At 44.8% G+C, this 27,135-nt stretch overlaps 1 protein-coding gene across 2 annotated transcripts in view; it reads right to left on the bottom strand.

The window, feature by feature from the left end:
- The window catches only part of TMEFF2 (transmembrane protein with EGF like and two follistatin like domains 2), a 955,470-nt gene that overhangs the window by 58,751 nt on the left and 869,584 nt on the right, over positions 1-27,135 (bottom strand). Inside the window, exon 10 of one of the 2 annotated variants that reach the window (XM_077448742.1) lies at positions 14,898-15,043. The exons of the other annotated variant lie outside the window; for it this stretch is intronic. Within the exon in view, the coding sequence (XP_077304868.1) occupies positions 14,902-15,043 (142 nt within the window). The 3' untranslated portion in view covers positions 14,898-14,901. The remainder of the gene's footprint in view (positions 1-14,897; positions 15,044-27,135) is intronic. 2 annotated transcript variants of the gene reach the window in all.

Below are 27,135 nucleotides of genomic sequence, written 5' to 3'. Positions count from 1 at the left end.
GAAATAAGCCAATCGCCTGGTTGGATCGTCTGGCGTATTGTTAGCAATGTCTCCATCTTGAACCTTTCTTTCTTTATAAATGTGTTCAGGTGTGTCAGGTCGATGACCGGCCTCCAGGAACCACTCTTTTTGAGGACCATGAAAAGGGGGGAGTAAATGCCTTTGAACCTTTCCTCGGTTGGAACCCGAATGGCGGCTCCTTGGGCCAACAGGGATTCTGTATACGACAGGAGAATTTGTCTCTTTTCCTCTGAGTGTGGCAGAACAGTCGGAACGAACCGGTGTATGGGCGGACTGTTGAAGACCCAGGAATGGCCCACTGAGACTGTTTTGATTGTCCAATAGTCTTTGACTGAGGCTGCCCAGACGTGCTGGAAAAGGAGTAACCGGGCCCCAACCCGCTCCGCCTGGACAGGCTCTATATCAAAAAGACTTGGAAGGCTCCCGTCCCCCAGATGTAGCTGACTTTGAGGACTTCTGGCCAGAGGGCTGATTTCTCCTCCAATTTTTTCTAAATTCGCGACCAGGCCTGTAGCGACGGGCATCTCTAGCGCGTTCTGGATCTGACCTATATTGAGATCTTCTCTGACCCAGGAGACGATGATCCTGGGGTAAGAACCCCGACTTACCACCTGTAGCGCGTGTAATGGCAGAATCCAATTTATTCCCAAAAAGGGAAGATCCCTCAAAGGGAATTCTGCACCATGCCTGTTTGGAGGCAGGATCAGCAACCCAGGGGCGAAGCCATAGGGCACGTTTTGCCATAACAGAGGAAAGCATAACACGTGCTACAAGGCGAATAATATCAAGGGACGCCTCCCCCAGGAAAACCGAAGCGAGTCTCAGCTCATGTATTGGTGATCTCCTGACCAACTCTTCGGACATACTGCCCAGGGTTGCGCCAATTTCATCCGTCCAGGCCTCCATAGCTTTTGATAACGCTGCCAGGGCTAAGGCTGGTTTACAAGCCATACCTCCTGTTATATAAATACGTTTCAAGTCCGTATCAATCTTTCTTTCTAGGCCATCCCTGAAGGACACAGTATCTTCCAGAGGAAGTGTAACATGTCTCACTAGCCTCATCAAGGCTGCATCAATGAGAGGGGCCGACTCTAGATGTTTCACCTCATTGCTCTTAAATGGGTACATTTTTGAAATTTTTGAAATCAAGGAGTTTTTCCTCTCAACTTTACTCCATTCGTCCATGATAATTTCGCCAAGTTCACCCAGGAAGGGGAAGTTTGGGCGCTCCTTTTTGAGATGTGTAAAGTATTTCCTCTGCTTAGAGGGAGCTTCTTCAGGATCTTCCCATCTCAATGTCTCCTTGACCGCCCTGACCAACTGCGGAACTAAGGAAAAGTCAAAACCGGCACCAGGCTCCAAGCCTTCAGTTTCACTGTCGGAAGAACCGGAAAATGAGGGACTATGACGAGAGGGACCAGGAACCTCTGTATCCGAAACATCAGTGGCTAGAGCCGTACCGGAAGGAGGGATAAACGGTTGAACAGAATCTGCTTTATTCAGTGATTCCTGAACTACTCTCCTGACCAGAGCTTCCACTTGCTGGTCCCCAGCTCCTCTTTCCTTCATGGCTCTTCCATAACATAGCTCACAGAGGGATTTACCCTCTGGGACCTGAGCATTACATCCCCAGCAGGCTCTTGTCTGTGAGCGGCTGGCATGGTGGTGAGAATGGCGACCAGACTCAGACTTAGACCTTTCTTTACGGTGTCTGGATGGTGACCTAATATGTCTAGAACTTGACGTGGAATGGTGATGTGAATCTTTATGTGCTGATAACTGAGGTTCAGACCTGGAAGGGCTGGAAAGAAGAAAACATGCAAAACAAAGTCATCCTGATTCTAACCCAAGCAATACAGGCAGAATGAAAAGAAAAAGATTCATTCCTACCTGCGGCATACGGGTTGGCCACTGGGGGGCGGCGATACGTCCATAGCAGCAGATTCAAACAGCTAGGCAATAAAAACAAATACAGTGCTTGCAGAGTATAATAAAACAGTGTAGAACAAATTGAACATGAGAGAAAAGGGAGACATACCTTGGGAAAACAGAGAGCAGACACAGGGATCACAGCCTGAGCTCAAAAGCTTCCCAATCAAACAGCTGTCTCTGACAGCTATTTGAATCTGCCGCCGAGTGATGACGTCATCGCGCCCGCAGCGTGCTTGTGCCGAGACTGACGCCGCCGTACAACGCCCGCGCGCATACACGGCCGCCGCCATCTTGCCCCGACCGCGCCTGCGCAAACCAAGCCTCGATCTCAATCGAGACTCGCCAGCTGCGCAGATCGAAGCAGGAAGCAGCGAGATGGAACGCAGGAGCGTCCCAGCGCCATAACCAGGAAGACATAGACAGAAACGGTACAAACACACAAAAACTGCTGCCATAGATAAACTGTGTATACATTACCAATCCCGCACAACACCTGATCCGACCTGGTACTGGGAGCTTGAAGTACTCATAGTGCACCCGGGGCATCATAAATGGGGGGGGGCCTCCCGCTAATAGCAAGGACGTTTGGCCAAACTGCGGCTTGCCAGCCAATGGCTGGTTAGTAAGCTCTTCATGGCATCGCATCAAATTGCCCGTGCCCACACTGCTAATAGCTGGGGAATTGGGCTCCAGAAAGAACCGCCATCCTGAAATTCGTGCACAAACCAGCCGGCCTGGATCCAACTTCATAAGGTAAAACCTTGGTCCTAGGAGGAGGACAAAAAAAGGAAGGTGGTCTCTGACTAGAAGCAAAGATTTATGGGAGTGGGGTCCTATGAGGTAGGAGAGGCGGGGTTAACCCATACGTAGGCTGCCATGGAGTCTGTCAGGAAAGAAAATTGTAACAACTGATCTGATTTTATACATGGCGTATACCTGTTCCTGCAAAGGACACACAAATTAAAAAACAGATTAACCACTTATCTACCGGGAACTTTCACCTCCTTCCTGCCCAGGCCATTTTTCAGCTTTCAGCTTGGTCACACTCTGAATGACAACTGCGTGGTCATGCTACACTGTAACCATGTGAACATTTTTATCATTTTCTTCACACAAACAGAGCATTCTTTTGGTGGTATTTAATCACTGCTGGGACTTTTATTTTTTTCCTAAAAAAAAAAAGTAAAAAAAAAAATGTTTTTCTTAGTTTCTGTCAGTACATTTTGTAAATAAGTAATTTTTCTTCTTCACTGACGTGTGCTGATGAGGTGATACTTATGGGCACTGATGGGGCGGCACTTATGGGCACTGATTAGGTGGCACTGATGAGGTGGCACTAATATTCTGCACTTATTGGCACTGATAGGTGGCACTGATGAGCACTGATAGGCAGCACTGATGAGTGGCACTGGTGGGCATTGAATTGATAGGTGGCACTGATGGGCACTGATAGGTGGCACTGATGGGCCCTGATATCTGGCACCGGTGGGTACTGATAAGCTGCACTGATGGGCATTAATGGGTAGCACTGATGGGCATTGATGGTATATACTGATGGGCATCACTGAAAGCCAGCACTGACTTGCATCACTAATGGGCACTGATTCCTGACTGTGGTGGGTACTGACTGTTAGCACTAGTTGGCACTGGTTGCTGGCACTGGTTAGCATGGGTTGCTGGCACTTGTAGCGCTCCAATGTTAATAACAATTAACATCTCTCACTGTCCCCCGTGAGGAAATCCAGCCCCCGAAGGCGCACATGAGTGGCTGTTCGGGTGCACCGTCATATGACATTCACCCAGAATGGGTAAAATGCCTACAAATAGATATAGGGCGCCAACTAAAATAATAACTTAAATTTCATAGGATGCACAACGTTTGCTGCCAATAGCCAACTTTCGCCTTCGGTGACCCTGCCTGATCAGGGACAATATGAGAACAAGGGATTCTACATAGAATCGGGTGATAGTCTGCAACCAACATAGCTAAGAGCTTCCTATTTTTATCCCCTTTCCCAAATACTGTATGTGCCCTCTGATTTACTTCTGAGTAAGCCAGCCCTGTCAAATGTAAAGATAAGAGATGCCATGCTTCTAGCAGGGACTCATAAGAGGCTCCCGTAGAAGACCCCACATGAGCCTCTGCACATTTCTTCTCACTCTGTTGCAGAAAGTGAAATTCCTCATTGTCATTCGTGTGGGGTGTCTTAATAGCAGATATACATTCCCCCTAGCCAAAGCCTTAAAAGCATCCCACGCCAAAGGAGGTTCCGCTGTATCAGAATTAAAGGACCAATATGACTTGATTGATTACTCCAGCTGGGCAGAAACCTGCAACCAGCTGGGTAAGAGCCGCCAACCCCCTCGCCCCCATTGAAAAGGTCAGGGTGAGGGAAAGAGAATTGTGGTCAGACAATCCCCCAGCTAAGTACTCAATGTCTGTCAAAAACAGTAAGATAAGACCATTGCCAAAGGCTAGGTCTATCCTGGCCAATGATCTGTGGGCTGTCGATATGTGAGAGAAGCATCTATCTGCTGGATGCTTCCAATGCCAAAGCTCTGACAATCCGGCCACAGAGGCCCAGCTGATCAAATCTGAGGAGCTCAATCAATTCGGATTGGAGGAGTCCAACACCGCATCTTGGACAGCATTGAAATTGCCCATCAGAACCATTAGAAGGTGTGCATATTGTGCCAACCGAACCAGTAAATCATACAGTAATTGGACCTAAAAGGGGGAGGCAAGTATATATTAACCACTTGCCACCCGTCAATTGTCAAATGACCGCTGCAAAGTGGTTTCAAAATCCTGACCGGACGTCATAGAATGTCCTCAGGATTTTGAGCCGCTGCGCGCCCCTGGGGGCACGCATCAAGGCGATCGTTGTTGCGGTGTGTCAGTCTGACACCCCACAACTACGATCTCAGTAAAGAGTCTCCGACAGAGACTCTTTACCATGTGATCAGCCGTGTCCAATCACGGCTGATCACAGTGTAAATAGGAAGAGCCGGTGATCGCATCTGTCAGACGTGAGTAGAGGAGAGCCGATCGGCTGCTCCTCTGACAGGGGGGGTCTGTGCTGATCGATTATCAGCCCCCCCCAGGATGCCCACACTGGACCACCTGGGACGGCACCAGACCACCAGGGATGCCCAGCACCAGGTATGCCACCCTAGACCACCATGGATGCCAGTCAGTGCCCACAATGGATGCCAATCAGCACCCACAATGGATGCCAATCAGTGCCCACAATGGGCATCACTGATTGGCATGCATTATTGTTTGGCACTGATTGGCATCCATCAGTACAAAACAAAGCGACATTGTATTGCATATCAGTGCCCATCTGTGCCACCAATCATTGCCTATCCGTGCCACCTATCAGTGCCCACCCATGCCAAATATCAGTGCCCATTCATGCCCATCTGTGCCGCCTATCCATGCCCATCTGTGCTGCCTATCCATGCCCATTCATGCCAATCTGTGCCAGCTATCAGTGCCAATTTGTGCCACCTATCAGTGTCCATCCATGTCGCCCATCAGTGCCACCTATCAGTGCCCATGAGTGCCGCCTATCAGTGCCACATATCAGTGCCCATCAAAGCCACCTCATCAGTGCCACTTCATTGGTGCCAGCTCATCAGAGCCCATCAGTGCCACCTTATCAGTGCCCGTCAGTGCAGCCCCATCAGTGGCCATCAGTGAAGGAGAACTTACTTATTTACAAAGTTTTGAAACAGAAAAAAAATAATTTTTTTCTAAATTTTCGGGCTTTTTTTATTTGTTTTAGCAAAAAATAAAAACCGTAGAGATGATCAAATACCACCAAAAGAAAGCTCTATTTGTGGGGAAAAAATGATAAAAATTTCATTTGGGTACAGTGTAGCATAACCGCACAATTGTCGTTCAAGGTGTGACATCGCTGAAAGCTCAAAATTGGTCTGGGCAGGAAGGTGTTTAAGTTCCCAGTATTGAAGTGGTTAACCAGCAGTATTTTACGATAACATATATCCAGAACCGCTGCCACATATCGATCCCCCAGATCAGAGACCACCTGATGGATTGTACAGGGGATGGCTTTACTAATTAGTATGGAAACATCTCTAGCAAAGGTAGAATAAATACAATAGAGGAATCTTTGAATCCACGGCCTACATAGAGCTAAAATATTGCTACCATCCAGTTGAGTCTCCTGCAGGAAAACAACATGTGGCTAGGTCTGTTTCAAGTATTGAAATTTTGCTAAAGGGGGCGTGGCCTGACGTGCATGGCGGCGGACGTGTCTGAGGCTGGCTCCTAAGACCCACGGAGCAATCTGCCGCCATCCGCACCTCCGCTGAGGAACCAACACCATCGGGTCCGGGACGCTGTCCTGCTTCCCCCCAGGTGGCCATTGCGGGAATTTTCGTACGGCAACATCCCGCAGAGCCGTGAGAAGAACCGGCATCGGCCGCCGCCATCTTGCCTCCCCAAGGCCTCCCGGCCGCCGCTACACCGAGCCGCTCGGGCAGGTAGGAGGCCGCCATCCTTCCCCCCCTGCCACGCATCCATTGCTAGGGGTCCCTCCAGGGGTGTTTTGGGGCCCGTAAATCACTCGGGGAGGACGTGGCAGGCTCCGGCCTAGTGAGGCCTGTGGATCCCCAGCCTTTCCTGAGTCCGTTACCCGTGGGAGTGCTCTGAGGCCGGCCCAGCCTCCTACTGTGAATTTTGCCCTGCTAAGTAGCTGTCCTGGGGGACGTGGCTTAAAGATGGACATGTGAAGACGCACTGTTTGGAGCTCTGCGGGAGCTAGCCAGAGAACCGGCCACAGACTTGCCAGACGCGGTGAAAAATACATGCCAGGAGCGCGCAGACACCGGCGGGGCTCGGGGACACCGTCAGGACACGGCATTAGCAACTACTTTCTTCGCCAGCACGGGCTCGACTCCCCCGCCGTACCGGCCAAGATGGCGTCAAAGCATCTTTCATCTTCTCAAGGTATCACTCCGCAGGGGACAGGTGGCGCAGCGGGGGCAGCTACATCCCGTCCGAACCCCCCTCAGGCAGAAGGATCATCTCCCCTGGCCCCCTCCCCTGCCTCACCGGCCTCTCCAAACATGGACATTCCCTGCAGTTTAACAGGCGGCGGGGACACTGGGGTTGGGGCGGATGGCTCCTGGCGAGACTTAGTGGCAGGCCTGCCATCCAAGCAGGACCTGCAGGAGATGGCAGCTTCCATAGTCAGTGCCCTGTCTTGCGAACTCCACGACCTGCGCCAGCAAGTGGACACTGTTGATGAACGGGTCACCGCACTGGAGGCCTTCAGCTTTTCCTCGGAAAACTGCTTGGCTGCCCTTGAGTGCGGGCAGCAAGCCCTGCAGCGTCACCTGATTGAGATGCAACTCCGTGTAGATGACGGCGAAAACAGAAGTCGGGGGAACAATTTGCGCCTCCGGGGCATTCCGGAGGCGACCATGGGACCTGACCTACGTACTACAGTGGTGGCCCTGCTGAATCAGGTCCTCGGCAAGCCCCCGGGTACTGACCTAGAGCTAGACCGGGTTCACCGGATCCCAGGCCCCAGAGTTACTACGATATGGCAGACCTCACAGCGACGCTTCACAATAAGGAGGAGGCCTTTCGTGAGACTTGGAGACTGTGGCAACATTTCACCTACACTGAGGCTTACCTCCGGGTGGTAGCTTTGGATGCCCGTTGAGAGAGGGTCTCTGCTCTCTGGCCTCTGGACCCCCCCCCTGCGGCTGGGTGGCACCCACAGTCACTATACTGCTCTTTTGTGTCAGGTTCTTTTGCTTCAGCCTGCCTGGAGTCTCTTTTTTTGCTTCTTCTACTTGGTCTGTCTCTCTGTTCTGATCTCTCTCCCTTTCTCTCTGGCCCCCCCTTCCCTCTGTCTTCCCTTGTAATCCCTTGCAGTCCATTTCTTTCATTACCCCTTCCCCTTTATTGCTTCACCTCCTCAGTCCTTTTTCTTTCATGGTTAGATTTTGCCGGCTAGTCCATGTAGGATGCGGTGGGTTGTGGGCCTCCCCGGAAACGACTAGTTCTCAATAGTGTATGCTCTGCCCGCCAGGGGCTTGGCCCATCGCCCATCTCCCTCCTCTTCCCTCTCTTTATAAAATAACAAAATTTGGGCATCTCACTGTAATGCATGGCCATGTGATGATTACCGCTCACCTGGGTGGGATCAAGTTGCCTAATTGGTGTCGGAGGTCTTAGAGGGGAATCTAGCCCCTAGTCCGGGAATGCTTCCATGTTTTGCCTGTTATTTCTTCTGGCATTCAATAAAGGAATTACAAAAAAAAGTATTGGAATTTTGAGACCCTTTCAAACTTGTGGTTGAGGCCCCTAACATTCCAAGACAAAATGTTAACTTTATCTGCCATGGCCATCACATCTGGTAAATGTATCCCAGCAGAACAGTACAGAACAGTTTATCTAGGTTATTAGAAATAGCATTAGCATTCCCTAGGAAAAAAGTGCAAAAAGCTAAGACATTTTGGTGAGCTGTGACATTTAAAACTCCCCCTGCTATCATACCAGATGCAGAACCAAAAAAACTGAAAAAAAACCCCACTCCGGTAAGTAGCTTAGTCCCAGAACCAAACAAAAAAATTGCGGTGAGAGCCAGCCACAGCAATTGAAAGTTCCATTGGTGGTTCTGCAGATCCTCTGAGTGCTCCTTATGGCAGGATCGTGGATCAATAGAAAAAAATAGTTGCAAGTAGGAACAATAAAAAATACAAAGCAAGATAGGGGAATGGCTCCCTCCAGAGATACGTTCCTTATGGTCAAAATTAATGCCGCCAGCAATATAACTCCAGGCGCATGGAATACTGGTTGTACCTTTCAGTCAAAAGAGATAACTCACCCTCATCCACGACTCAACTAGGATGTTGCAATGGAGTGAACTTAGCTGTAACCGAAAGTCGGCTCCATCTAGTGGCCTGAGGAGGTATAGTCCTAAAATAAGAACTGTACAGGCAGGGCCATGCATTGAAAGAAAATAGAGCTGGTTATCAGGGCACCGCAGGTGTAACAACGATGATAAGCATCACAGAATGTAGACCAAGGCAAGTAAAGTGAGCAAGCAGCTCACTTTACCCAAGCTCTTTATCCACCGGATTTTCAAACAACTTCACAGCTCCTCTATATTGAACATAAAGCTTGTTTGGGTAGAACATACCATATTTAATCTCCTTTTCTCTCAGATGCTTGCTGACATCATTAAAGGAGTGACGTTTTTACTGGGTTGCAGCCGAGAAGTCAGAGAATAGCATCACACAGGCATTCTCATGGTGTAATTCTTGATGTTTCCTGGATTGAGATAAAATCATGTCCTGGTCCCTGTAGTAAAGGAATCTGACTAGGAAGGGCCTAGGGAAGGTGCCCAGGGGTCTAACACCAGTGGGGATCCCTGCAACGAGCTGCTTGAATAGTAGCTCTGCAAACAGGACAGTTTTTTCCCCCTCGGCTCCCTTCAGCAGCCCCACCACCCATATATTATTCCTCCACTGCCTGTCCTCTGTGTTGTAGGGATCTCTCCAGGTCTTGTAGCTCTGACAGATGGGCACCATGGGTGTGCAAGGTGTCCTTTACATCAGAGACTCTCGTCTCCACTATGGTGAGCTGACCCCGGATTTTATCCAGGTCGTGCCTAATCAGGGTGCATTCTGATGAAAGGTGATCAATTTATCCCATCAGCTCAGCCTTTCTAGCCTTAGATAGTATTAATGGCCTTTAGGATCGGTCTGGTAATCACATCAGTATTCACAGCTAGCACCGGCTCCTCCGCTGACTCTACATCAGCTATGAGCTCCCCTGCAACCCCTGCCTGCACCATCTTCGCAGCAGCTTGTTTGGCGCGCTGATCTGTCTGCTGTGAAGACAAGATTGCGGGGCGGAGTCTTTCACAGTGCCCTTCGTGGAGCAGGTCAGCCGCTGCTCCTTCTGCACTTTCTTGGAAGATAAGGAGAGCATCATCAGTACCAGGACCCCTTCCCTTGTCTGGTAGTGTGTCCAAAAATCAGGTAGTTTTGCTCCAAATTGTCAGATATTAGCAGGATAGATGGAGCTCTAGAGGAACGCTGCCTCGATTACATCCAGTCAGGTCATTATTTTCAATTTTAAGACATAAAAAATAGCCTGTTAGGTGTTATAAATAGCCTACTCTAAAAAAAAAAAAATGCTTTGGCTATACATGTATATACATACACTTCTGAAAAGCAGCAACATATTTGTATGACTTTGGTTGCAATGTCACATTCAAATATACAGTAGGTATTGCTGTGCAGAAAATCAAAATCAATAACGTTACTAAGAATAACTGTGGGGGGACTTGAATGAAGCTCTTGAAATCTTGTGCTTTAGTTACTAAAATGAAGCTCTATCTGGAGGCTACAGAGTAAAGTGTAATCCTAGTGTTTTTAACCCTGCCCATGATTTGGAAGAAAACAATTATATTTAGAAGTAGAAAACAGGAGAGGATGTCCTCAGGATAGAAATAATAGCATTGGCAATACAACTTATTTTGCAGAAGTGTCTGCTGCACATCAACAGTGGACTGGTATAGGTATCTATTTCCAGCCCACCCCCTTGATGCACCAACCACGTGCTAAAGAGATTACTGGCTAGAAGAAGGGAGAACTTCCACTTCCAAACATTTCATAGAGACACTATTCTGCATGCATGGGGTGTCAGGCACGTTTATTGACTTTATTTAACAAAAACAAAAGTTAAAAAGAGAAAAAAGGAGAAGTATCAGGAAGAGGAATGGTGTAAGAGGAATTATTTGAGGAAACTTGGATTATGTTCAACACATCTGATCTCTATTTACTGACAAGAGTTGAGGACTTTCGGTGATGGTTTATTAAAAAAACGGTGGACTGCACGTCTGAAAACTTGTTAACCATTAGTTTCCACTACTACTAGTCTATAAGAAAGTTAATAGTGCTTAGAATGAGTTACTGAGGTTGGTTTACTAATGGAAAATAGGATTTTCATGTTCACTATGCAAAAGAGTTAGCTTAGTGAATGAGGTGAAGCTTTGATGACTCTCATCATCCAATTATGTGCAAGCAGTAATTTTCCTTGCATGTGATTGGATATTCTTTGGAACACAATTACTACATTCACAAAGTTAAGAGAAAATTCCTGTACAAAGTGAAAATTCCCTTGCAAAGTAAACAGTCTGTTTGCCTTTAGTAAATCAACCCATGTACATTTGTAACTCTATGTATGGTGTCATTAACTTAAAGATCACAAGGAGAAGACACAGACCCTTTTGAACTATTTTACATAAGTAAAACTATTTTTTAACAGATATAAAATTTTATGCAAAGCAAAACTGGTATTGATCAGTTAATTATTCCAGAACTTGTTGCAGTACATCACACTGACATAAAGACAAACATAATGACTGGGTAGGTGCACATCAAATTGGCTTAAAGGTGCCCAGCCTTTATAAAAAGAATAAATGCACAGCATTTTGCAGATAAAATAAGCATTTATGGAGAATGTTGTGAGTGTTTTTGTTGATGCTAAATGTAATCCCATCATGCAATGTTAAAGCAGTTAAAAGAGAAGTATGTTTTTTTTTGTTTATGTTTTAGATTCATACTTACCTCGGTGGATGCAGCATCAGAACAATGCTGCAGCTGTCCTCCGGCGTCTCTGCACTGAGAACCAAGTCACCGAACACCTCCGATGGCTCGGTTCTCTCACCTACCCAAGCAGAGAGCTGCTGACATCCTGCCCTCTCACTGGAGCTCTGAGCTCTGAGCTGTGGAGGGGTGGTATAATAATAATATAATAATAATAGGTAAGGTTTCTGATAATACACTAAGTAGGAATAGAAGGTTTGAGACTGATGATTTGTATATTTTTTCTGTATTTTTAAAACACTTTTTATTATTTAAACAACCATTTAATACAAGGTATACCAATGACACTGATTTCACAGAGCATTCAGGGCACATTCAGATCTATGCAGTCTGATGTGGTGTGTTAATGAATGTTATGTTAAAGAGGAGCTGCACCTAAAAAAAAAATATTAAAAGCCAGAAGCTACTAATATTGCAGCTGCTGACTTTTAATAAAATCACACTTACCTGTCCCAGGTTCCAGCGATGTCGGCGGCAGATGATGAGCGATCGCTCGTCTCGCTGCTGCCACCGCCACCATCCTCTGTCAGGGAATCGGGAAGTGAAGCATGACGGCTTCACTGCCCGGTTCCCTACTGCGCATGCGCGAGTCGCACTGCGCGTCTCTTATGGTCCCCGCTGTGTCTCTGGGAACTGTGTGTTTCCCAGAACACAACGGGGGGGGGGGGGGGGGGGGGCGTCTGCAGGGGTCTGCGGTGGTCTAGCCGGAAGTGGGTGCAGTTACCTGGATTATCCAGGTAACTGCACCCCCCTCCCCCCTGAAAGGTGCCGATTGTGGCACCGGAGGGGGGGAGGGATCAGATTAGCGGAACTTCCCCTTTAGGGTGAAGAACCGCTTTAAGATAGCCCATTTCTTTGAATGGTCTGCCAATGCCCCAATATGGGCTAAAAATGTGTGCATTGGTATACCATTGAAAACGAATGGCATTGCAACTGAAAGGTCTGAAGAGTGGCCTTTCCATATGGCGGGGGAGGGGGCACAATTTGCTGTACTGAGTTACAATGTATAGTTCGGAGGAGTGCATATAAAGAATAGTGGTAAGAGAGTGATCTTAATAGTATAATGAAAATCACAATTACCTACAAAATAGTGCTAAAAGATTAGAACCATTTTGCCTGTGTATGGTTGTCTTTACAGAGATTGAAACCTCCCAACAATTGCAATACTCAATAAAAAAAGTGGGGAATTAACTAAACTTCCCCTACCATTTTAAAGGAGAGTGTCAGAAGTGGTGTGCGTCACATTACCTAAGCATATACAGTAGATCTGTTGTAGGTCTATCTGCTCCAGCGGCACCAGTTTCTATTTCAGAGTAAAATAGAACCTAGCACTGGATCTGCACCTAACTTACAAAGGAATTGTAGCAGTTTTCCATATAGAAAACCGCCACAGATCCCCACTAGGTTTGACTGTGACATATGGAATGTGGGCAGTCAGGAGACAGCTCACATTCCTCTCATTGCCTGTGTAGTCATTACACTACATGTGCAGAGTCTGCTGGGCCAACAACCCTCCTCCTCCCTCCTGCTCTGAGCAGAACTTGGATCAGGGATAGGCAGAGAGATCGGACCATGCAGCTCTAGCTCTTCTGTACACTGTACTGTGTCTTTCATAGACATGGCAGAACCAAGAACTGGTTGCGCCTAATTAACAAAGGGGCCTGTGCTCCTTTTGCTAATTAGGAACTCATCTGCTCCATTTTGAATGTTTAGAAGAGTGGTGCAAGTGTTGTGTTTGCACCACTCTTTGTTAAAGCGGTAGTAAAGCCCACTTTGCTATTTTTACCTACAGGTAGGCCTATAATAAGGCTTACCTATAGGTAAAATGAATATATCCTAAATGTGCACGGTTATGGAGATATTCACCCTGCATGCTGATGCTGACATCTCCGGCGCTGGTGCTCTGAAGGTCCAGCATACCGTGTCAGACCTTCAGAGCTTCTTCTGTGACGCCTTTGCAGCTCCGGCCACTTACAGTGCTGGAGCCCCGAACCCAGAAGACCAGGGGAAGTTGTCAGCCCGCCACTGGAAGGGCTTCATTCCAAGGTAAGTATTTCATAATGTACTAGTATGTGATGCATTATTACATATTATGTATGCCATCTTAGCCCTTGTACACACGGTCAGACATTCCGACGGAAAATGTCCGATCGGACCGTGTTGTGGGATAATCCGACCAGGTGTGGGCTCCATCGGACTGTTTCCATTGGAATATCCGCCCGACAAAGTTTTAGAGCTGGGCTATAAAATTTTCCGACAACATGGTCTGATGGGACTTTGTCCTATCGTTTGTAGAGAATTCCGATCGGATAAAGTGCCACGCATGCTCAGATCAAATTCCTAGACCAAAGCTATTGGCTACTAGCCTGAACGTAGTCCCGTCATAAAATAACGTCACCGCGTTCTGAATGATCGGATTTTCCAACAATTTTGTCCGACCGTGTGTATGCAACACAAGTTTCGGACAAAATCCGTTGGACAAAATCCAACATATTTTGTTGTCGGAATGCCCGACCGTGTGTACAAGGGCTAACAGGTGTTTTTTCATTTCTGCAGCGGTTTACTACTGCTTTAATTTCCCACAGAGACTCAATCTTCAGCAGCCATTTTGTATGTATAAATGACAGAAACGTTTAGGGTACAAAAAGATGAAAAATGACTTGCTGCCTAAAGCCCCATACACATTATCAAATTTTTTGCTCATTTTTGTCTTCAGATTTACCAAAACCATGTAGTGCAAGGGCCTGCCTGATTGTATACACATTGAAACTCCTAAGGTTTGACCTCATATTATATGGTTTTGGTAAATCTGAAGGAAAAATCAGCAGAAAATCTGACAGTGTGTATGGGGCTTAACAGTAGTAATAACAGACTCTGTTGCAAGCTGCTTTTTTGAGTGTTATCCATGTTTGAAAAATGTAATATTCTGATTCCACCAACATTCCACAAACATTTGAAAACTTGCTTTTGTGTTGTGGAATTTGTGGCACTGTGAAATATTACTAAAGCTTATTTGTGTGCAGAATTAAAAAAAAACAAAATATGTTTTTACTCCATGTGCACTTGAAATGCTCCTTCTTATAAAATATGTCAGCTCTTGGTACTGTACAACATTCTTTACATTTGTCACAAACTGCATTTTTTTGTGTTTAACAGTATTAAAAAAAATCATGACTGTACAGAAATGTGAAAGGTTCATGTCATGGTGCTGCAGTGTAAAATATACACTATAGCTAACGAAAAAAAAAAAATCAGCCTTTAGATGCACATGGAGCACAGCCTACCTGCTCAGTACTTCAGTTTTTCATCCAGGCAATGCTGTACTGCACCAGTCCACCCTACTCCCTTTTGTCGGTAATCTGGTGATGCTGGAACACACCTGCTTTTGATGCTCGAACACCCTCCTTGCTGCCTCTCACATACAGAAAGCCTGATGTAAAAAAAAAATGTCACTACTAAGATGTTTCTCACAGCCATCAATCAGATTCAAATCTGCCTGGAAATTTGAATATGATTGGTGATGCAGAAAGCACATGTTTCAGGAAGTACACTCCTACTGACCCTGTGATGTACCCTGTGTCTATTTTACCTGCAGTGAATTACAAAGAACTATGATAATTGTGCATCTTGTGAATGTCCTGATGTTGGCACAGCTGCAGTGTGCCAGTGTGTATTTATAATAGGTCATTGACTGGTTTTACTTGTTGCCAGGAATTGCTATTTGACTGAAACTTGTTGCTAACTGCATTTTTTACTTTATAAAACTGTTGTATAAAATAGGGAATAGTGTTACCCCACACAATTTCAAAAGTGTAACCCTACTTTATGCCTGTGCACAATTATTAAAGGATTTGATATAACTTACAGCTATACCTTGTCATATATGCCAACTGCATATGTATATATGGTTTGTTGCCACACACTGCTGACAAGTCATCTGCATAAAGCCATTGCTCAATAGCGAGCCCCTTAAAACATCCAATAAACACCTTCACTATTAGTGTGTGCCAGAGCCATTAAAGGATAAGCTCACCTTTTTATTAAATGTCATAAATGCACTAATAGTATGATTAAAAAAAAATGCATTAATAAAAAAAAAATGTAAACTTGGAAAACATTGCAATCAGGGTTAGTGCCCCCCCAGGTACAATGTCGAGGCTTCTGCAGACCTAACTTTTAAGCCGAGTTCCATATCTGAAGTAAGGTCTGTCAGTTAGAAGAGTTCAAGAAGGATGGCTGGAGTACAAATGAGATGATGTCAGCATGCTACTACTTTCAGGGCTCCATTTACAGAGTGGTAACTTGCCAAGTATATCTCACAGCATTTTTCAAATGTTTTTGGTATCCACTAAAAAATGCTACTAAAATACTGCATGCACTATTTTATGAAGTCATGCAGTGTTTTAGTAGTGAAAGCCTGCAGTAATTTACTGACGGCAGTAGCCGCTGTCCTTAACAAGCAGTGTAATTAGCTGGCTGTTAAGGAGCAGGAAGACGATGGCATCCTTATCAATCAATAAGTCATCAACTGTCAATGGGGTTGCCTGCCGCAGCTGAATGTAAAAAGAATTGCCAGCAATAAAAAATCAGGGAAAAAAACAGCGTGGGGTCCCCTCCAATCCATACTAGGCCCTTTGGGTCTTGTATGGATTTTGAAGTGAACCCCATGGCAAAAAAATAAATAAATTATGTGGGTCACCCCAAAATCCATACTTTTAACAAGGGGGCCCCCAGATCACAGCCCCCTCATGTGAATAAGTATGGGAAACATAGAACCCCTACTGATTCACCAAAAAAAAAGTGTAGTGTAAATAAACACAGGAGGCAGTTTTTGATAAGCCCTTTATTAAAAGAAAAAATTAAAAAAATTATCCATCGATGTAGATCGAACATCAATCACGATGACCGATCCGAAAATGAAAAAAAAAAAGAACTCTGCTTCCGCCGAATGACAGCTCTGCTGCCTCCCATCTCTAAATAAACTAAAGGGTGGGCCACCCATCACCAGATGGCCCTCATTTCTGGTGTCAATGGCCCAGCAAGTTCTGAACATCACTGGGTGTCCCCACCCCTTAGTTAATTTAGCAACAAGAGACAGCAGTGCTGTCATTTGATGGGAGCCTTTGTCAGAAGCAGGCCTTTCTTTTTGGGTCATCGTTGCAGCGGGTATCGTGATTTACATTGGATCTCTCCACACCGGGTGGCTTTTTTTTTTTTTTGGTTAAAGGACTTGCCAAAAACTGTGTCTGCCTTTTGATGTACTTATGAGCTCTTTTTCGGTGAATGAGTAGGGGTAATATGTACTTCTACTCATTCACATAGGGTGGACCTCTTGTTAAAAGCGGCTTCCAGATTCCGATAAGCCCCATCCACAGATCCCCACAACCACCGGCCAGGATTGTGGGAAAGAGGTCCTTGTTCCCATCAAAATGGGTACAATGTGCTTTGCCGAAACCCTCCTGCCCCAAAGCAACCCCTCATGTTGAGGGCATGTAAGCCTGGTATGGTTCAGAAGGGGGTCACTCGCTCATGCCCTCCTTTCCTGACCTTCTGGGATGCATGCTCAGATAAGTGTCTTGTATGGATTTTGGGGGGAACCCATGCCATTATTATTTAATTTTGGCATGGGGGTTGCCCTCAAAATCCATACCATAACCGAAGGGCCTGGTATGGATTTTGGGGAGGACCCCAATCCTTTTTTTATTGCTAGCAATTTTTATATTCAGCTGTCAGTGGGGAACCCTGCTGACAGCTGATGACTTCTCGGTTGTTAAGGATGTGGTAGCCACCCACTCCTTAACAATTATGTTGTTTACTGGTTGTTAAGGATGCTGACAGTCGTCTACTCCTTAGCAACCTGCTATTTAAACTGTTTGTTAAGGACACTGGCTTTCACTACTAAAGTACTGCATGACTTCATAAAATAGTGCATGCGGTATTTTATTAGCTTTTTAGTGAGTGCCAAAAATATTTTTGAAAAACAATGTGTAGTATCTTACTGCATACTCCGATGTGGTAAGATACCGCTTTGTGAATGGAGCCCATTGTTTTTATTAATGAATGCATTAAGGGGAAGAAGCCAAGTGAGAGAGCCTTTGATTGCACCCAAGGTAAAGGAGGAATGAATGTGTTTGCGCTCTGTAGCATGTAACATGGAGGCAAAAGGTGAACTTATCCTTTAAGTACCATAGAATTACCTTATAAATTCAGGTCAAATTTTATGTTTTTCTGTTTCATATTTAAAAACTGGCAGCCTAGGAGGAAGGATTACTAAGGATGCTTAGCAGCATGCAATGTAGTCATATGCACCTTAAATAAGATGAGCTTTATAGGTGGGGAAAGGTTCTTTTGTATCTTTGGCAGGTTCCACTGTAAGTTTGCACTCTATGTGGTGGCTTTAGAAGTGGAGAATTGATTACATTTTATTGTGATGCCACATAGGAACAGTGATCCGCAACAGAGATTGATAGCCTTTTCTAAAATGGAGAATAGATTCCACTCTCCACAGTATATCAGTGTTAACTCCACTCAGTTAAAAAAAGAAGGACATGATGTGGAGCCTGTGATGTCCTTCTGGGTGCTAGTTCACACCAGATGCAGTTCCGTGCCCTTTTTTCTGCACTAAAAATGCGTGCAGTGTTTTCCATGTATTCCAATGGCTCTAGTTTCTGGTGCAGAAAGAAAAAAGTAGAGTGTGCTGCATTTTTTCTGCACAGAACTGTACTGGAACCTAGCAAATCAAAAATGCACTGGAAATGTGTGTGGTGTGAACTGTAAGCAAAAACTGATCCAGAACATATGAGTGCATTTTTGTGGTGTGAACTGATTCTAAAAATGCATGCACAGTGTGTTCCATGTGATCCAAATCCTCTAGTTAAAACCAGTGCAGTCAGTTCCAGTCAGTTTCCGGTGCAGAAACTGACCGGAAACTGACTGGAACTGACTGCATTATTGTGAACTAGAGCCATTGGAAAACATACAAAACACTGTGCATGCAATTTTAGTTCAGAAAAAAGCACATGGATCTGCATCTGGTGTTAACTGGCCCTAAGTTTTCTCTTCAAAACACTGCAGAAAACACTGAGTGATAGGAGGTAAGCTTGATCATATGACTTTGGCATGGCATGTGATGTGACTGTGCTCTCCCCTCCATGACAAACTTTTCACAAATTTACTGGGAAAACTCACTGCATCTGGTTGTACATTAAAGATAAAATAAGTATATTTTCGGACAGAAAGGTATTGGGTTTTCCATAATATGATAAATGAAGTTCTAATTTGTTTCAGGTAGTTTATTTAATGCTTTTCCATATGAGGTAGTAAAATTTGGTGGTTGAATTGAGACACAAAAGGCAGTGTCATCTAATATAATATATTGGCCGGAAAAATATTGGACAAGATGTACAGTATGTACACTTGCATGCATACATTATGGATGTATTAGGGTATATTTGGGTATTATTTGTTGTATTGGATCAAAAAGACACATGTCCATCAAATTAAATTTTAAACAAAAAAATAATAATCCTTGGTAATTCAGAGGAAAATAAAAAACCTTCAGAAAATATGGTCCAATCTGCTTTAATGGGGAAAAAGCCTTCCTATCTCTTAATTATAACTGGTAAATCAGTGGACCAACAGTCATATATTTTTAGAAACATAAGCATATAATCTTTTATTGTTTTTTAATAATCCACTGTATTTGCTAGAACCATTTTCTGTTGAAGTCTATGCCTCATTTTTAGCTTTTATAGTTTGTTTACTGTGTCTTCTCTGGTGACTTTACGATAAACAGTTTACTGCTGATTTTCATACCGGCCATTTATAAAATGAAATTATATTTCCCCTTAAGGGGAATGAATACAGTCAGTAAATTACCCTTTCCTTGCAACTAATTTTCTTCAAAGCCCTAATTAAATTATGCAATCAACTAATAATAGCACATGATATTCATTAATATTATCCCCCTATCTGGGGTTGTACCAAAATGTTAATTGAAGACCAAAGAAAGAAGATTTTTTGGACTTTAAAAGTATAAATATCTGATTATGGAAACATCACAGTTTACAAGTAAAATGAATGTTTACTTACCAATCACATTAAATATGTAACATACATACTATAAAAACAATGCTGGTACATGGTTTTTATTAATATGCCTGCTTATTTTTGTATATTAACAATACATATTTACAGTGTATTATGGAAGGTTGTCTATATACTCTTTCTTACTATACATCATAGTTGTTTTATTTATGAATTCTAGATACACACCTAACATCAGCTTTCTTCCTAAGAGGTAAATCTTGTTCATGAAATGCATTTAGAGCATGCCAATACCCCACCATTGAGTGGCATAATGATTGTAGATGTTTCTCTATTATAATACATGGTATATGATCTGTGTAATTGCCAATGGCATGACTGTGGTGGAGATATTCCAACAAGAAGAAAATAGGATTTTCACCTTACCTGTAAAATCTATTTACTGTACATGACAGGATAGTATTCTTAGATTACTGGGTTATACTGCCACCTTCAAGAGATTGGATGCTGGCAAAGGAAACTTGTAAGGACAGCTTAATATAAGCCCTCCCATTTCCAGCATGCTTCAGTTTTGTCAGAAAGCAAAAGTAGGAGTGAAACAAAAACAGAGAGATGGAACTTGTGTCCTTTAATGTACTTCAACATAAGGATTTTACAGTTTTTAAAGGTAAATGTAACATATATTTATATTATATTATATAAATATAAGGTAAATATCCCATTTTCTCGATTATACAATACAAGACACAGGATGATATTCTTAGACTACCAGGAAGTCTAAAAGCAGTCCAATTGATAAGTGGGCGATAGAGCAACCAACCCCACAGGATAACAGAGGTGGCTCATCAAAACTGGATGATCAAAGCCAGCCGAGGACTGAATATTCTTGAAATGTAACAAAATGCAAATAAAAGACAAGGTGACAGCCTTGTAATCTACATAATGCCTGATGCTGAAAAGTCCAAGAAGCACTATCTGCTCAGGTAGACTGTATCCAGACAGGAAAAGTAAGAGTCTTGCTCTAGAGGTCATAAGCAAGGAAAATTAACTCTAAAATCCACCTTATGAAGGCAAAACGAGAAACAGGCTGTCCTATACAGGGACCCAAAGTGGTGATACAACTAGAATATTATCACATCCAGGCAATACAAGGTAATGTTTTAGAGCAGGACAGAGAGAGGGTAGGACAACACCCTAGATGAGGAGTAGGAAAAAATACAAAATGAAATAACTAAAGGAAGAAAAGCCACCCTGCGTCTAAAAACAAAAACCTGTCCATAAGAAGAACAAGAAAAAATGAATGAGAGGGAAATGCCATCAACTACAAAATTTGCCTCTCAAAAGTGAAGACAATGAGAAGACAATGTTGCATATAAGGACAGACAAAGGGCATCTTTAAAGTGGTTGTTAAGTCACTGAAAGATTACTGCCACTGCCAGCCCCTCTGTTTCATCAAGCAATACTACATAGTGTAAATGTTTGTGTAAATTGATGCCTCTAAATACCTTATTGCAGATTGTTTCTGTCCAGGCACATGACCTCTGGGCGTTCTCCCCCACCAATCTAAGGGGCTGGCAGTATTCTTAATTTGAGAAGAGAGCAGAGCAGTGGGGTGACGGAGGCACGTAAACTGACCACAGTATCATGGATCAGCAGCCACGATTACCGTGGTAACTTTACATATGGGGGCACTGGAACAGGCAGGATCAACCAGGTTTTCTACAGCTTAGAATGAAACCTGCTATAAGGAAACGGGATCTCTCTTTTTTTTTTTTTTTTTAGGGTTACAACCTCTTTAATAGTTCCAAGGGCAGTCTAGCAGAATTTAAAGAACTAGGTTGAAAACCTAAAGAGTCACTGGGAAAGATTCAGGAATAACCATGTGAATAACACCCTAAATGAAGACCCTACGGCTGACTGCTGCGGACGGGAGACAGGTCCCACCGGGGTTAGAGCGTAAGATTCCCTGGGGCGCGGAGTCTAAGAGCCAGCAGGTATTCACCAGAGCCTCGAGTGGTGAGGATGGACTTGGCTGCAACTAGCTCCAGGTCGCGACCCCCAGTGTCCCCCAGCTCACACCCACAGTAGGCAACAGGAGGATAGGGATGGTGAGGGACAAAGCCAAGGTCGGGGCCACAAGCAGACAAGAATAGTCGGGGACACGCCAAAAGGTCAGGATCACAGGCAAACAGGGATAGTCGAAGACACACCAAAGTTGGTAACGGAAAACAGTAGAAGAGCACACGGCAGGTAACAGGAAGCTAACACACAGGAATACACAATGGTTGATCAGCACTGATGGCCTGCAGTGCACAGGTTAATATAGGGCTCCCTGATAGGGCCTGGGGTGGAGCCAAGCTTAGAGGAGAGGTTACAACTACCAGGTGGAAGTGGCTGGCCTCTTAGTCTGAAAACATGAGGGCAGGTAAGCAAACACAGGAAGATCACTGCATAACCATGACAGTACCCTCCCTCTTACGAGGCCACCCCCGCCTGGGTCCAGGCTTAAAGGGAAACTCCAGATGGAACCTCTTTAACAGACAGGGAGCAAAGACCTCAGATTCAGTGATCCAAGACCTCTCCTCAGGGCCCAACCCTTTCCAAAGTACGAGGTACTGAAGAATGCCTTTACGGAGCCGGGAATCCAAAACTTGACTAACCTGGTATTTTAGATTATCCTCAGAGACCGAAACAGAGGTAGGGAGAGGATGAGAGGACTTGAGGACTAAAGGCTTTTTAGGAATGGGTAAGGGCATGAAGATCAGGAGTCTGAGCACGGTCCCCCACACCCTTAAAGATGAGCTGGGCATCCATAACAGGACCACCAGACTGGGCAGAGGTCAGTGGATCCCTGAGGTCAGGTTGGTTAGAAAGTGACATGTCACAAGAGTCAAGCTGGATAGCTGCAACACAAACAGAATGCAGAGAACCCTGAGAAAAAGATTGAAAACCCCTCCTGGCCGAATGAGGTATTCTATCCAAAGGATGGATTGAGCCTCTTAAATGGGTTTGAACGGACATAGTAGCAGTAGGGTGAGGCCAGGTCACCGAAGGTGCTGAACAAGAAGCAGGAAGCTCATTGGGCATGGGCTGGACTGGCATAACTGGTGCAGAGGTTGACTGAATAGCATTGTCAGGTGTAGCGACCATCTCAATCGCATCACAGGGCATAGCAACTGTGGAACTTGCAGACAAGTTAGCCTGGCTGTGCGTCCAAGGGACAGACAAAGGTAAATGGTTATGCGAACTGGAGTGAATGATCGACTCAGGTTCATAGGTGGGCTCCTCATCGGGAGTACCACATGACCTACAGAGTGCATCAGTCCGACTATTGCAGGACGCATCCCAGAGATCGCTATATACAGCGGGAAGAGCAGAAGATACTAGGATGGTGGTAACAGGAAGTTAACACACACAGGAATACACAATGGTTGATCAGCACTGATGGCCTGCAGTGCACAGGTTAATATAGGGCTCCCTGATAGGGCCTGGGGTGGAGCCATGCTTAGGGGAGAGGTTATAAAAACCACCAGGTGGAAGTGGCTGGCCTCTTAGTCTGAACACATGAGGGGAGGTAAGCAAACACAGGAAGATCACTGCATAACCATGACAAGAGTGAGGCAAACGGCCTCTGAAACTAAACGATTAAGGCTGAAATTTGACCCTTGGTGTTTCTCAATGCCAAATGTTAACCCTAAATACATACTGGGATAGAATCCCATCTCCACCCAAGCAAAATGTGCTTTCCAAGTGCAACAGTAGACACTATGAGAAATCTGTTACCCAGCCTTTAGAGTAAAAATGGAATCAGGGCCTTGGCATCATTAGCCCAAGTGATCAAGAAGCAGGATGATAACCTGTTGTATTGTTAAAGAGGATCCAGACAACCTGGGAGAGCCCATGGAAAATCTCCAAGGAGCCTCATGAGGTCTGAGCACCACATCCTCCTTGGCCCATTTGTTGCAAAGAGAAGCACTGGAATAGACTTTGTCCAATCCTGCAGACTGAGAGAGCAAGGAGTATCAGAGAAATAACCACGTCAACTCTAAAAGTCTGGCATATGCACAGTGGTCAGGGGTGGAATGAGAATTTCTGCTCAGGCCACATGCAGCTCCCTGAAAATTGAGAGACCTCTGATTTCTTCCTGATAGCCAAAGGAAGCCACGCCTTTGCATAGTTCAATTGAATCATGAACCGTGCAGACAAGAGGTCCAAGAGTCGTAACCAAATCACCCTGAGTTCCAGAACAGTAGTCCCAATAAGTTTTCTCTAAAAACAAAGTCCCTCAAGCTGAGAGAATACGTAGGACTCAACCCAAGCTTGATAGGCTGGTGTCCATTGTGAGTTAATACCAAAGCACTGGGAGTAAAGCCCCGTACACACGAGCGGACTTTTCAACATCCAAAGTCCGTCAGACCGAGTCCGTCAGACTATCCGATCGTGTGTGGGCTGCAACGGACTTTAGCTTCGCAAAAGTCTGACGGACTTTAGAAATGAAGCATGCTTCAAATTTTCCCGACGGAACTCCGCCGGACCCGGTCCCCTTCGAAAAATCCGCTCGTGTGTATGCTACTCCGACGGACTAAAACCGACGCTAGGGCAGCTATTGGCTACTGGCTATGAACTTCCTTATTCGAATCCAGTCGTACGTCATCACGTTCGACTCCGTCGGAGTTTGGTGTGATGGTGTGTGTCCAAGTCCGTTCGGTCGAAAAGTCCGCCAGAACTCCGCTAGAACTCCGTCGGAACTCCGGCGGAACTCCTTTGGAGGTCTGTCGGACATAAGTCCTCTCGTGTGTACGGGGCTTAAGGAATTCCAGTGACAAACTTATGACCCAACACACCAGGGCAAGTCCGGTTCAGTTAGATATGTGAATAGCAGGGTCCCTAGACTGCACCCTCTTTTGCCACATTCCTCAGAAGTCGGGTGTAAAATTAGTATATGGACTGACTTGAAGGAGGAAAGCATTAGACCCAATGCCCTTATGCAAAAAATATAGGGTTAGTCCATCTGCAAATGTGTAAAATGAAAAGCCTGAAGCTTCTCTAGGAGAGGGCAAAAACATCTTGAATAGGATAAGGCTCAGACACTAATTAAAGGCAGAAATGTCTGCCTGCAATTCCCACAATCTGATTAAGCCACAATTCACAGAACTCTGACATATCTGCAAGAAAATCCCTGGGAAACAAAAAAAACATGTGCAGTAGGAACAGTGATCCAAGATAACAAAATCCAGACCCTCAGGAAAACTATAACCCACCTAACAATTCAAATTTAGCTAAGGGATCTTGAGCAGGGAGCCTGCAAGGCCACACTCATGAAGCCCTACACCAACAGCATACACAAGTAAAACCCCACCCTCAGGGGATGCTCACAACCCAACTGTGGAGCAGGAGGGACTAACAGTCACTTGTGACAAAATCACTATAAGAACATTAGTGCAAATAGTCTGTAAACAAGATGTGATAAACAAAGGGATACTACCTAACCCACTACAGATCAGGAAGGATAACAGCCATCTGTGATTAGAGCTTGTATCGATAATATGTAAGTAAGATATTACCATCAAATAATTACTCACCGATGCACTGCAGAGCAGTGGTGACGAGGTCACCATAGGTCACTGGTATCAATAGAATATAAGTGAGACATTACATGCAAAGGGTTATCCACTGATCCACTGCAGAGCAGGAAAGTTAATGGCCATCCACGACTAGGTCAATATAGGCCACTTGTACCATTAGTATGTATATGAAACATCAACAACAGAAATTTTATTCACTGGCCCACTGCAAAGCAGGAGGGATTAATGGCAGTTTGAGCATCCCAGTTTGAGTTCCCATAGCCTGCTACAATACAACCTCTACAATAGTATACAAGTGGGGGAAACAGAAAAAAAGGTTACCTGCATGACTCTCCCATTGAACTCTGGAGAAGCAATGCCCAAATGAGGAGTACCTGCCATACTTTGAAAGGAGTCTGTTTTAGCTCATTCAGAGGGTAATGGGCATGCACTAAAACAATGCAGCCCATGCAGGGGGTGGAGATACTGCCACTGTGCATTGCAGCCATGTAGAGACACACAACACATTTCATAAGTGTCAGGGTGTCAGTGATAAGTGTTTTAACACACATGGGACACAGGCAGCATAGAAAATGAATTGTTGCAGTGCTCAATGCAGTGTCTGCAACACATATGTAAAGTGTTGTAGCTATGTTAGCTAACCCACTAAGGAAAACCATGAACACACATGGGGGGTGTCCTGTAGCGTAGGGACAAAACGCAATGTAATCCCTGATGGTGGTTTGGGTGTTTGACAGTAGGCTCCACGAGACTCCAGTATGATCCAGACAGCTTTCACCCCTCCAGTGGGTTTTCAGGGTCAAGATCACCAAGTACCACAACATTAGACCTGTATGCCACTCTGTGGCTAACAAGACGCACTGCATGTCAAGGTAAGTGCTTTAATACAGGATCCAGTGCCCACAGCAACATTACAGGTTTACCCATCATTTTCCTTCTGGCAGGGTCAAGGAATGGTCCCCAAAGGAGCAGAGAGAAGCGCTGGTCTGAAAGCTTCTCACCTGTGCTGCAGTGACTGTGCAACAGCTGGGAGTCTCGCAAAAAACAGAGGCATGCTGGGAGTGGAAGGGATTACACTGGGTTGTCCATACACCTTTGCTTGGCCAGTGTCCAACATCCTGTAGGTAGCGGTGTAACCCAGTAGCCTTAATGTACCACAAATGGTGAATACATTTTCATTTTTCCTATACAGTGTGATGCTTCTATAATCAGACATTTGTACTAGTAACATCCTAAAAAAAATTCTACTTCTGCTATTTTACCCTCATTTAATTACCCATTTTCACTCCTCCCACTAACAGTGCACTGTTTTCTTGATGTAGTGCTCAAAATTGAAAAACTTATTCAAGATAGAGCAAATGTTTTGCATTGGGTTAAAATGATGTCACAATTTTTTGCAGGCTTTAGAAGCTACAGACTGGCATTGAAGTCACAAACTCTACAACAAACACGATCTGCATATTCTTCAGCAATTTTCCCAATGTATTCCCTCCTGGCAATGATTCACAGGTGCTATTTGTTTGCTTATGTAACAAGAGAGTGTCATACATCAAGGGAATTCATTCTGAGTAGAAATAGGCAGTAGGAGAATCAGTGGAATATAATTTGATCAAAGGAGGCTTGCACTTGTTTTGTCAGCAAAAACACAAGTCAGTTGCCTATAGGGATTGGTGTGCCAGTTCTGTGTAGGAAGAATATGTGCCGTTTTAGGAGAAAGTGGGTTTATAATGCCACATACCTGGACCCTGAGGCTTGGTTTACCCTTGTTGAATGAACTAGTATAACTGTGGTTTCTCATGCAACATGAGCTATCAGAAACACAGGATTTGAGCAAGAGCTCTGTTGGTAGTGAACAGAGTGCAAAGAAGTGCTTTCTAAGACAGAGGTAATT

Source organism: Lithobates pipiens, unplaced genomic scaffold (genome assembly GCF_037356315.1).
Source record: "Lithobates pipiens isolate NorthernLeopardFrog02 unplaced genomic scaffold, aLitPip1_a1.2 Scaffold_22, whole genome shotgun sequence".
Lineage (NCBI taxonomy): Eukaryota > Metazoa > Chordata > Amphibia > Anura > Ranidae > Lithobates > Lithobates pipiens.
The sequence above is the reverse complement of the archived record's forward strand: the minus strand, read 5'-3'. Positions and strand labels throughout refer to the sequence as shown.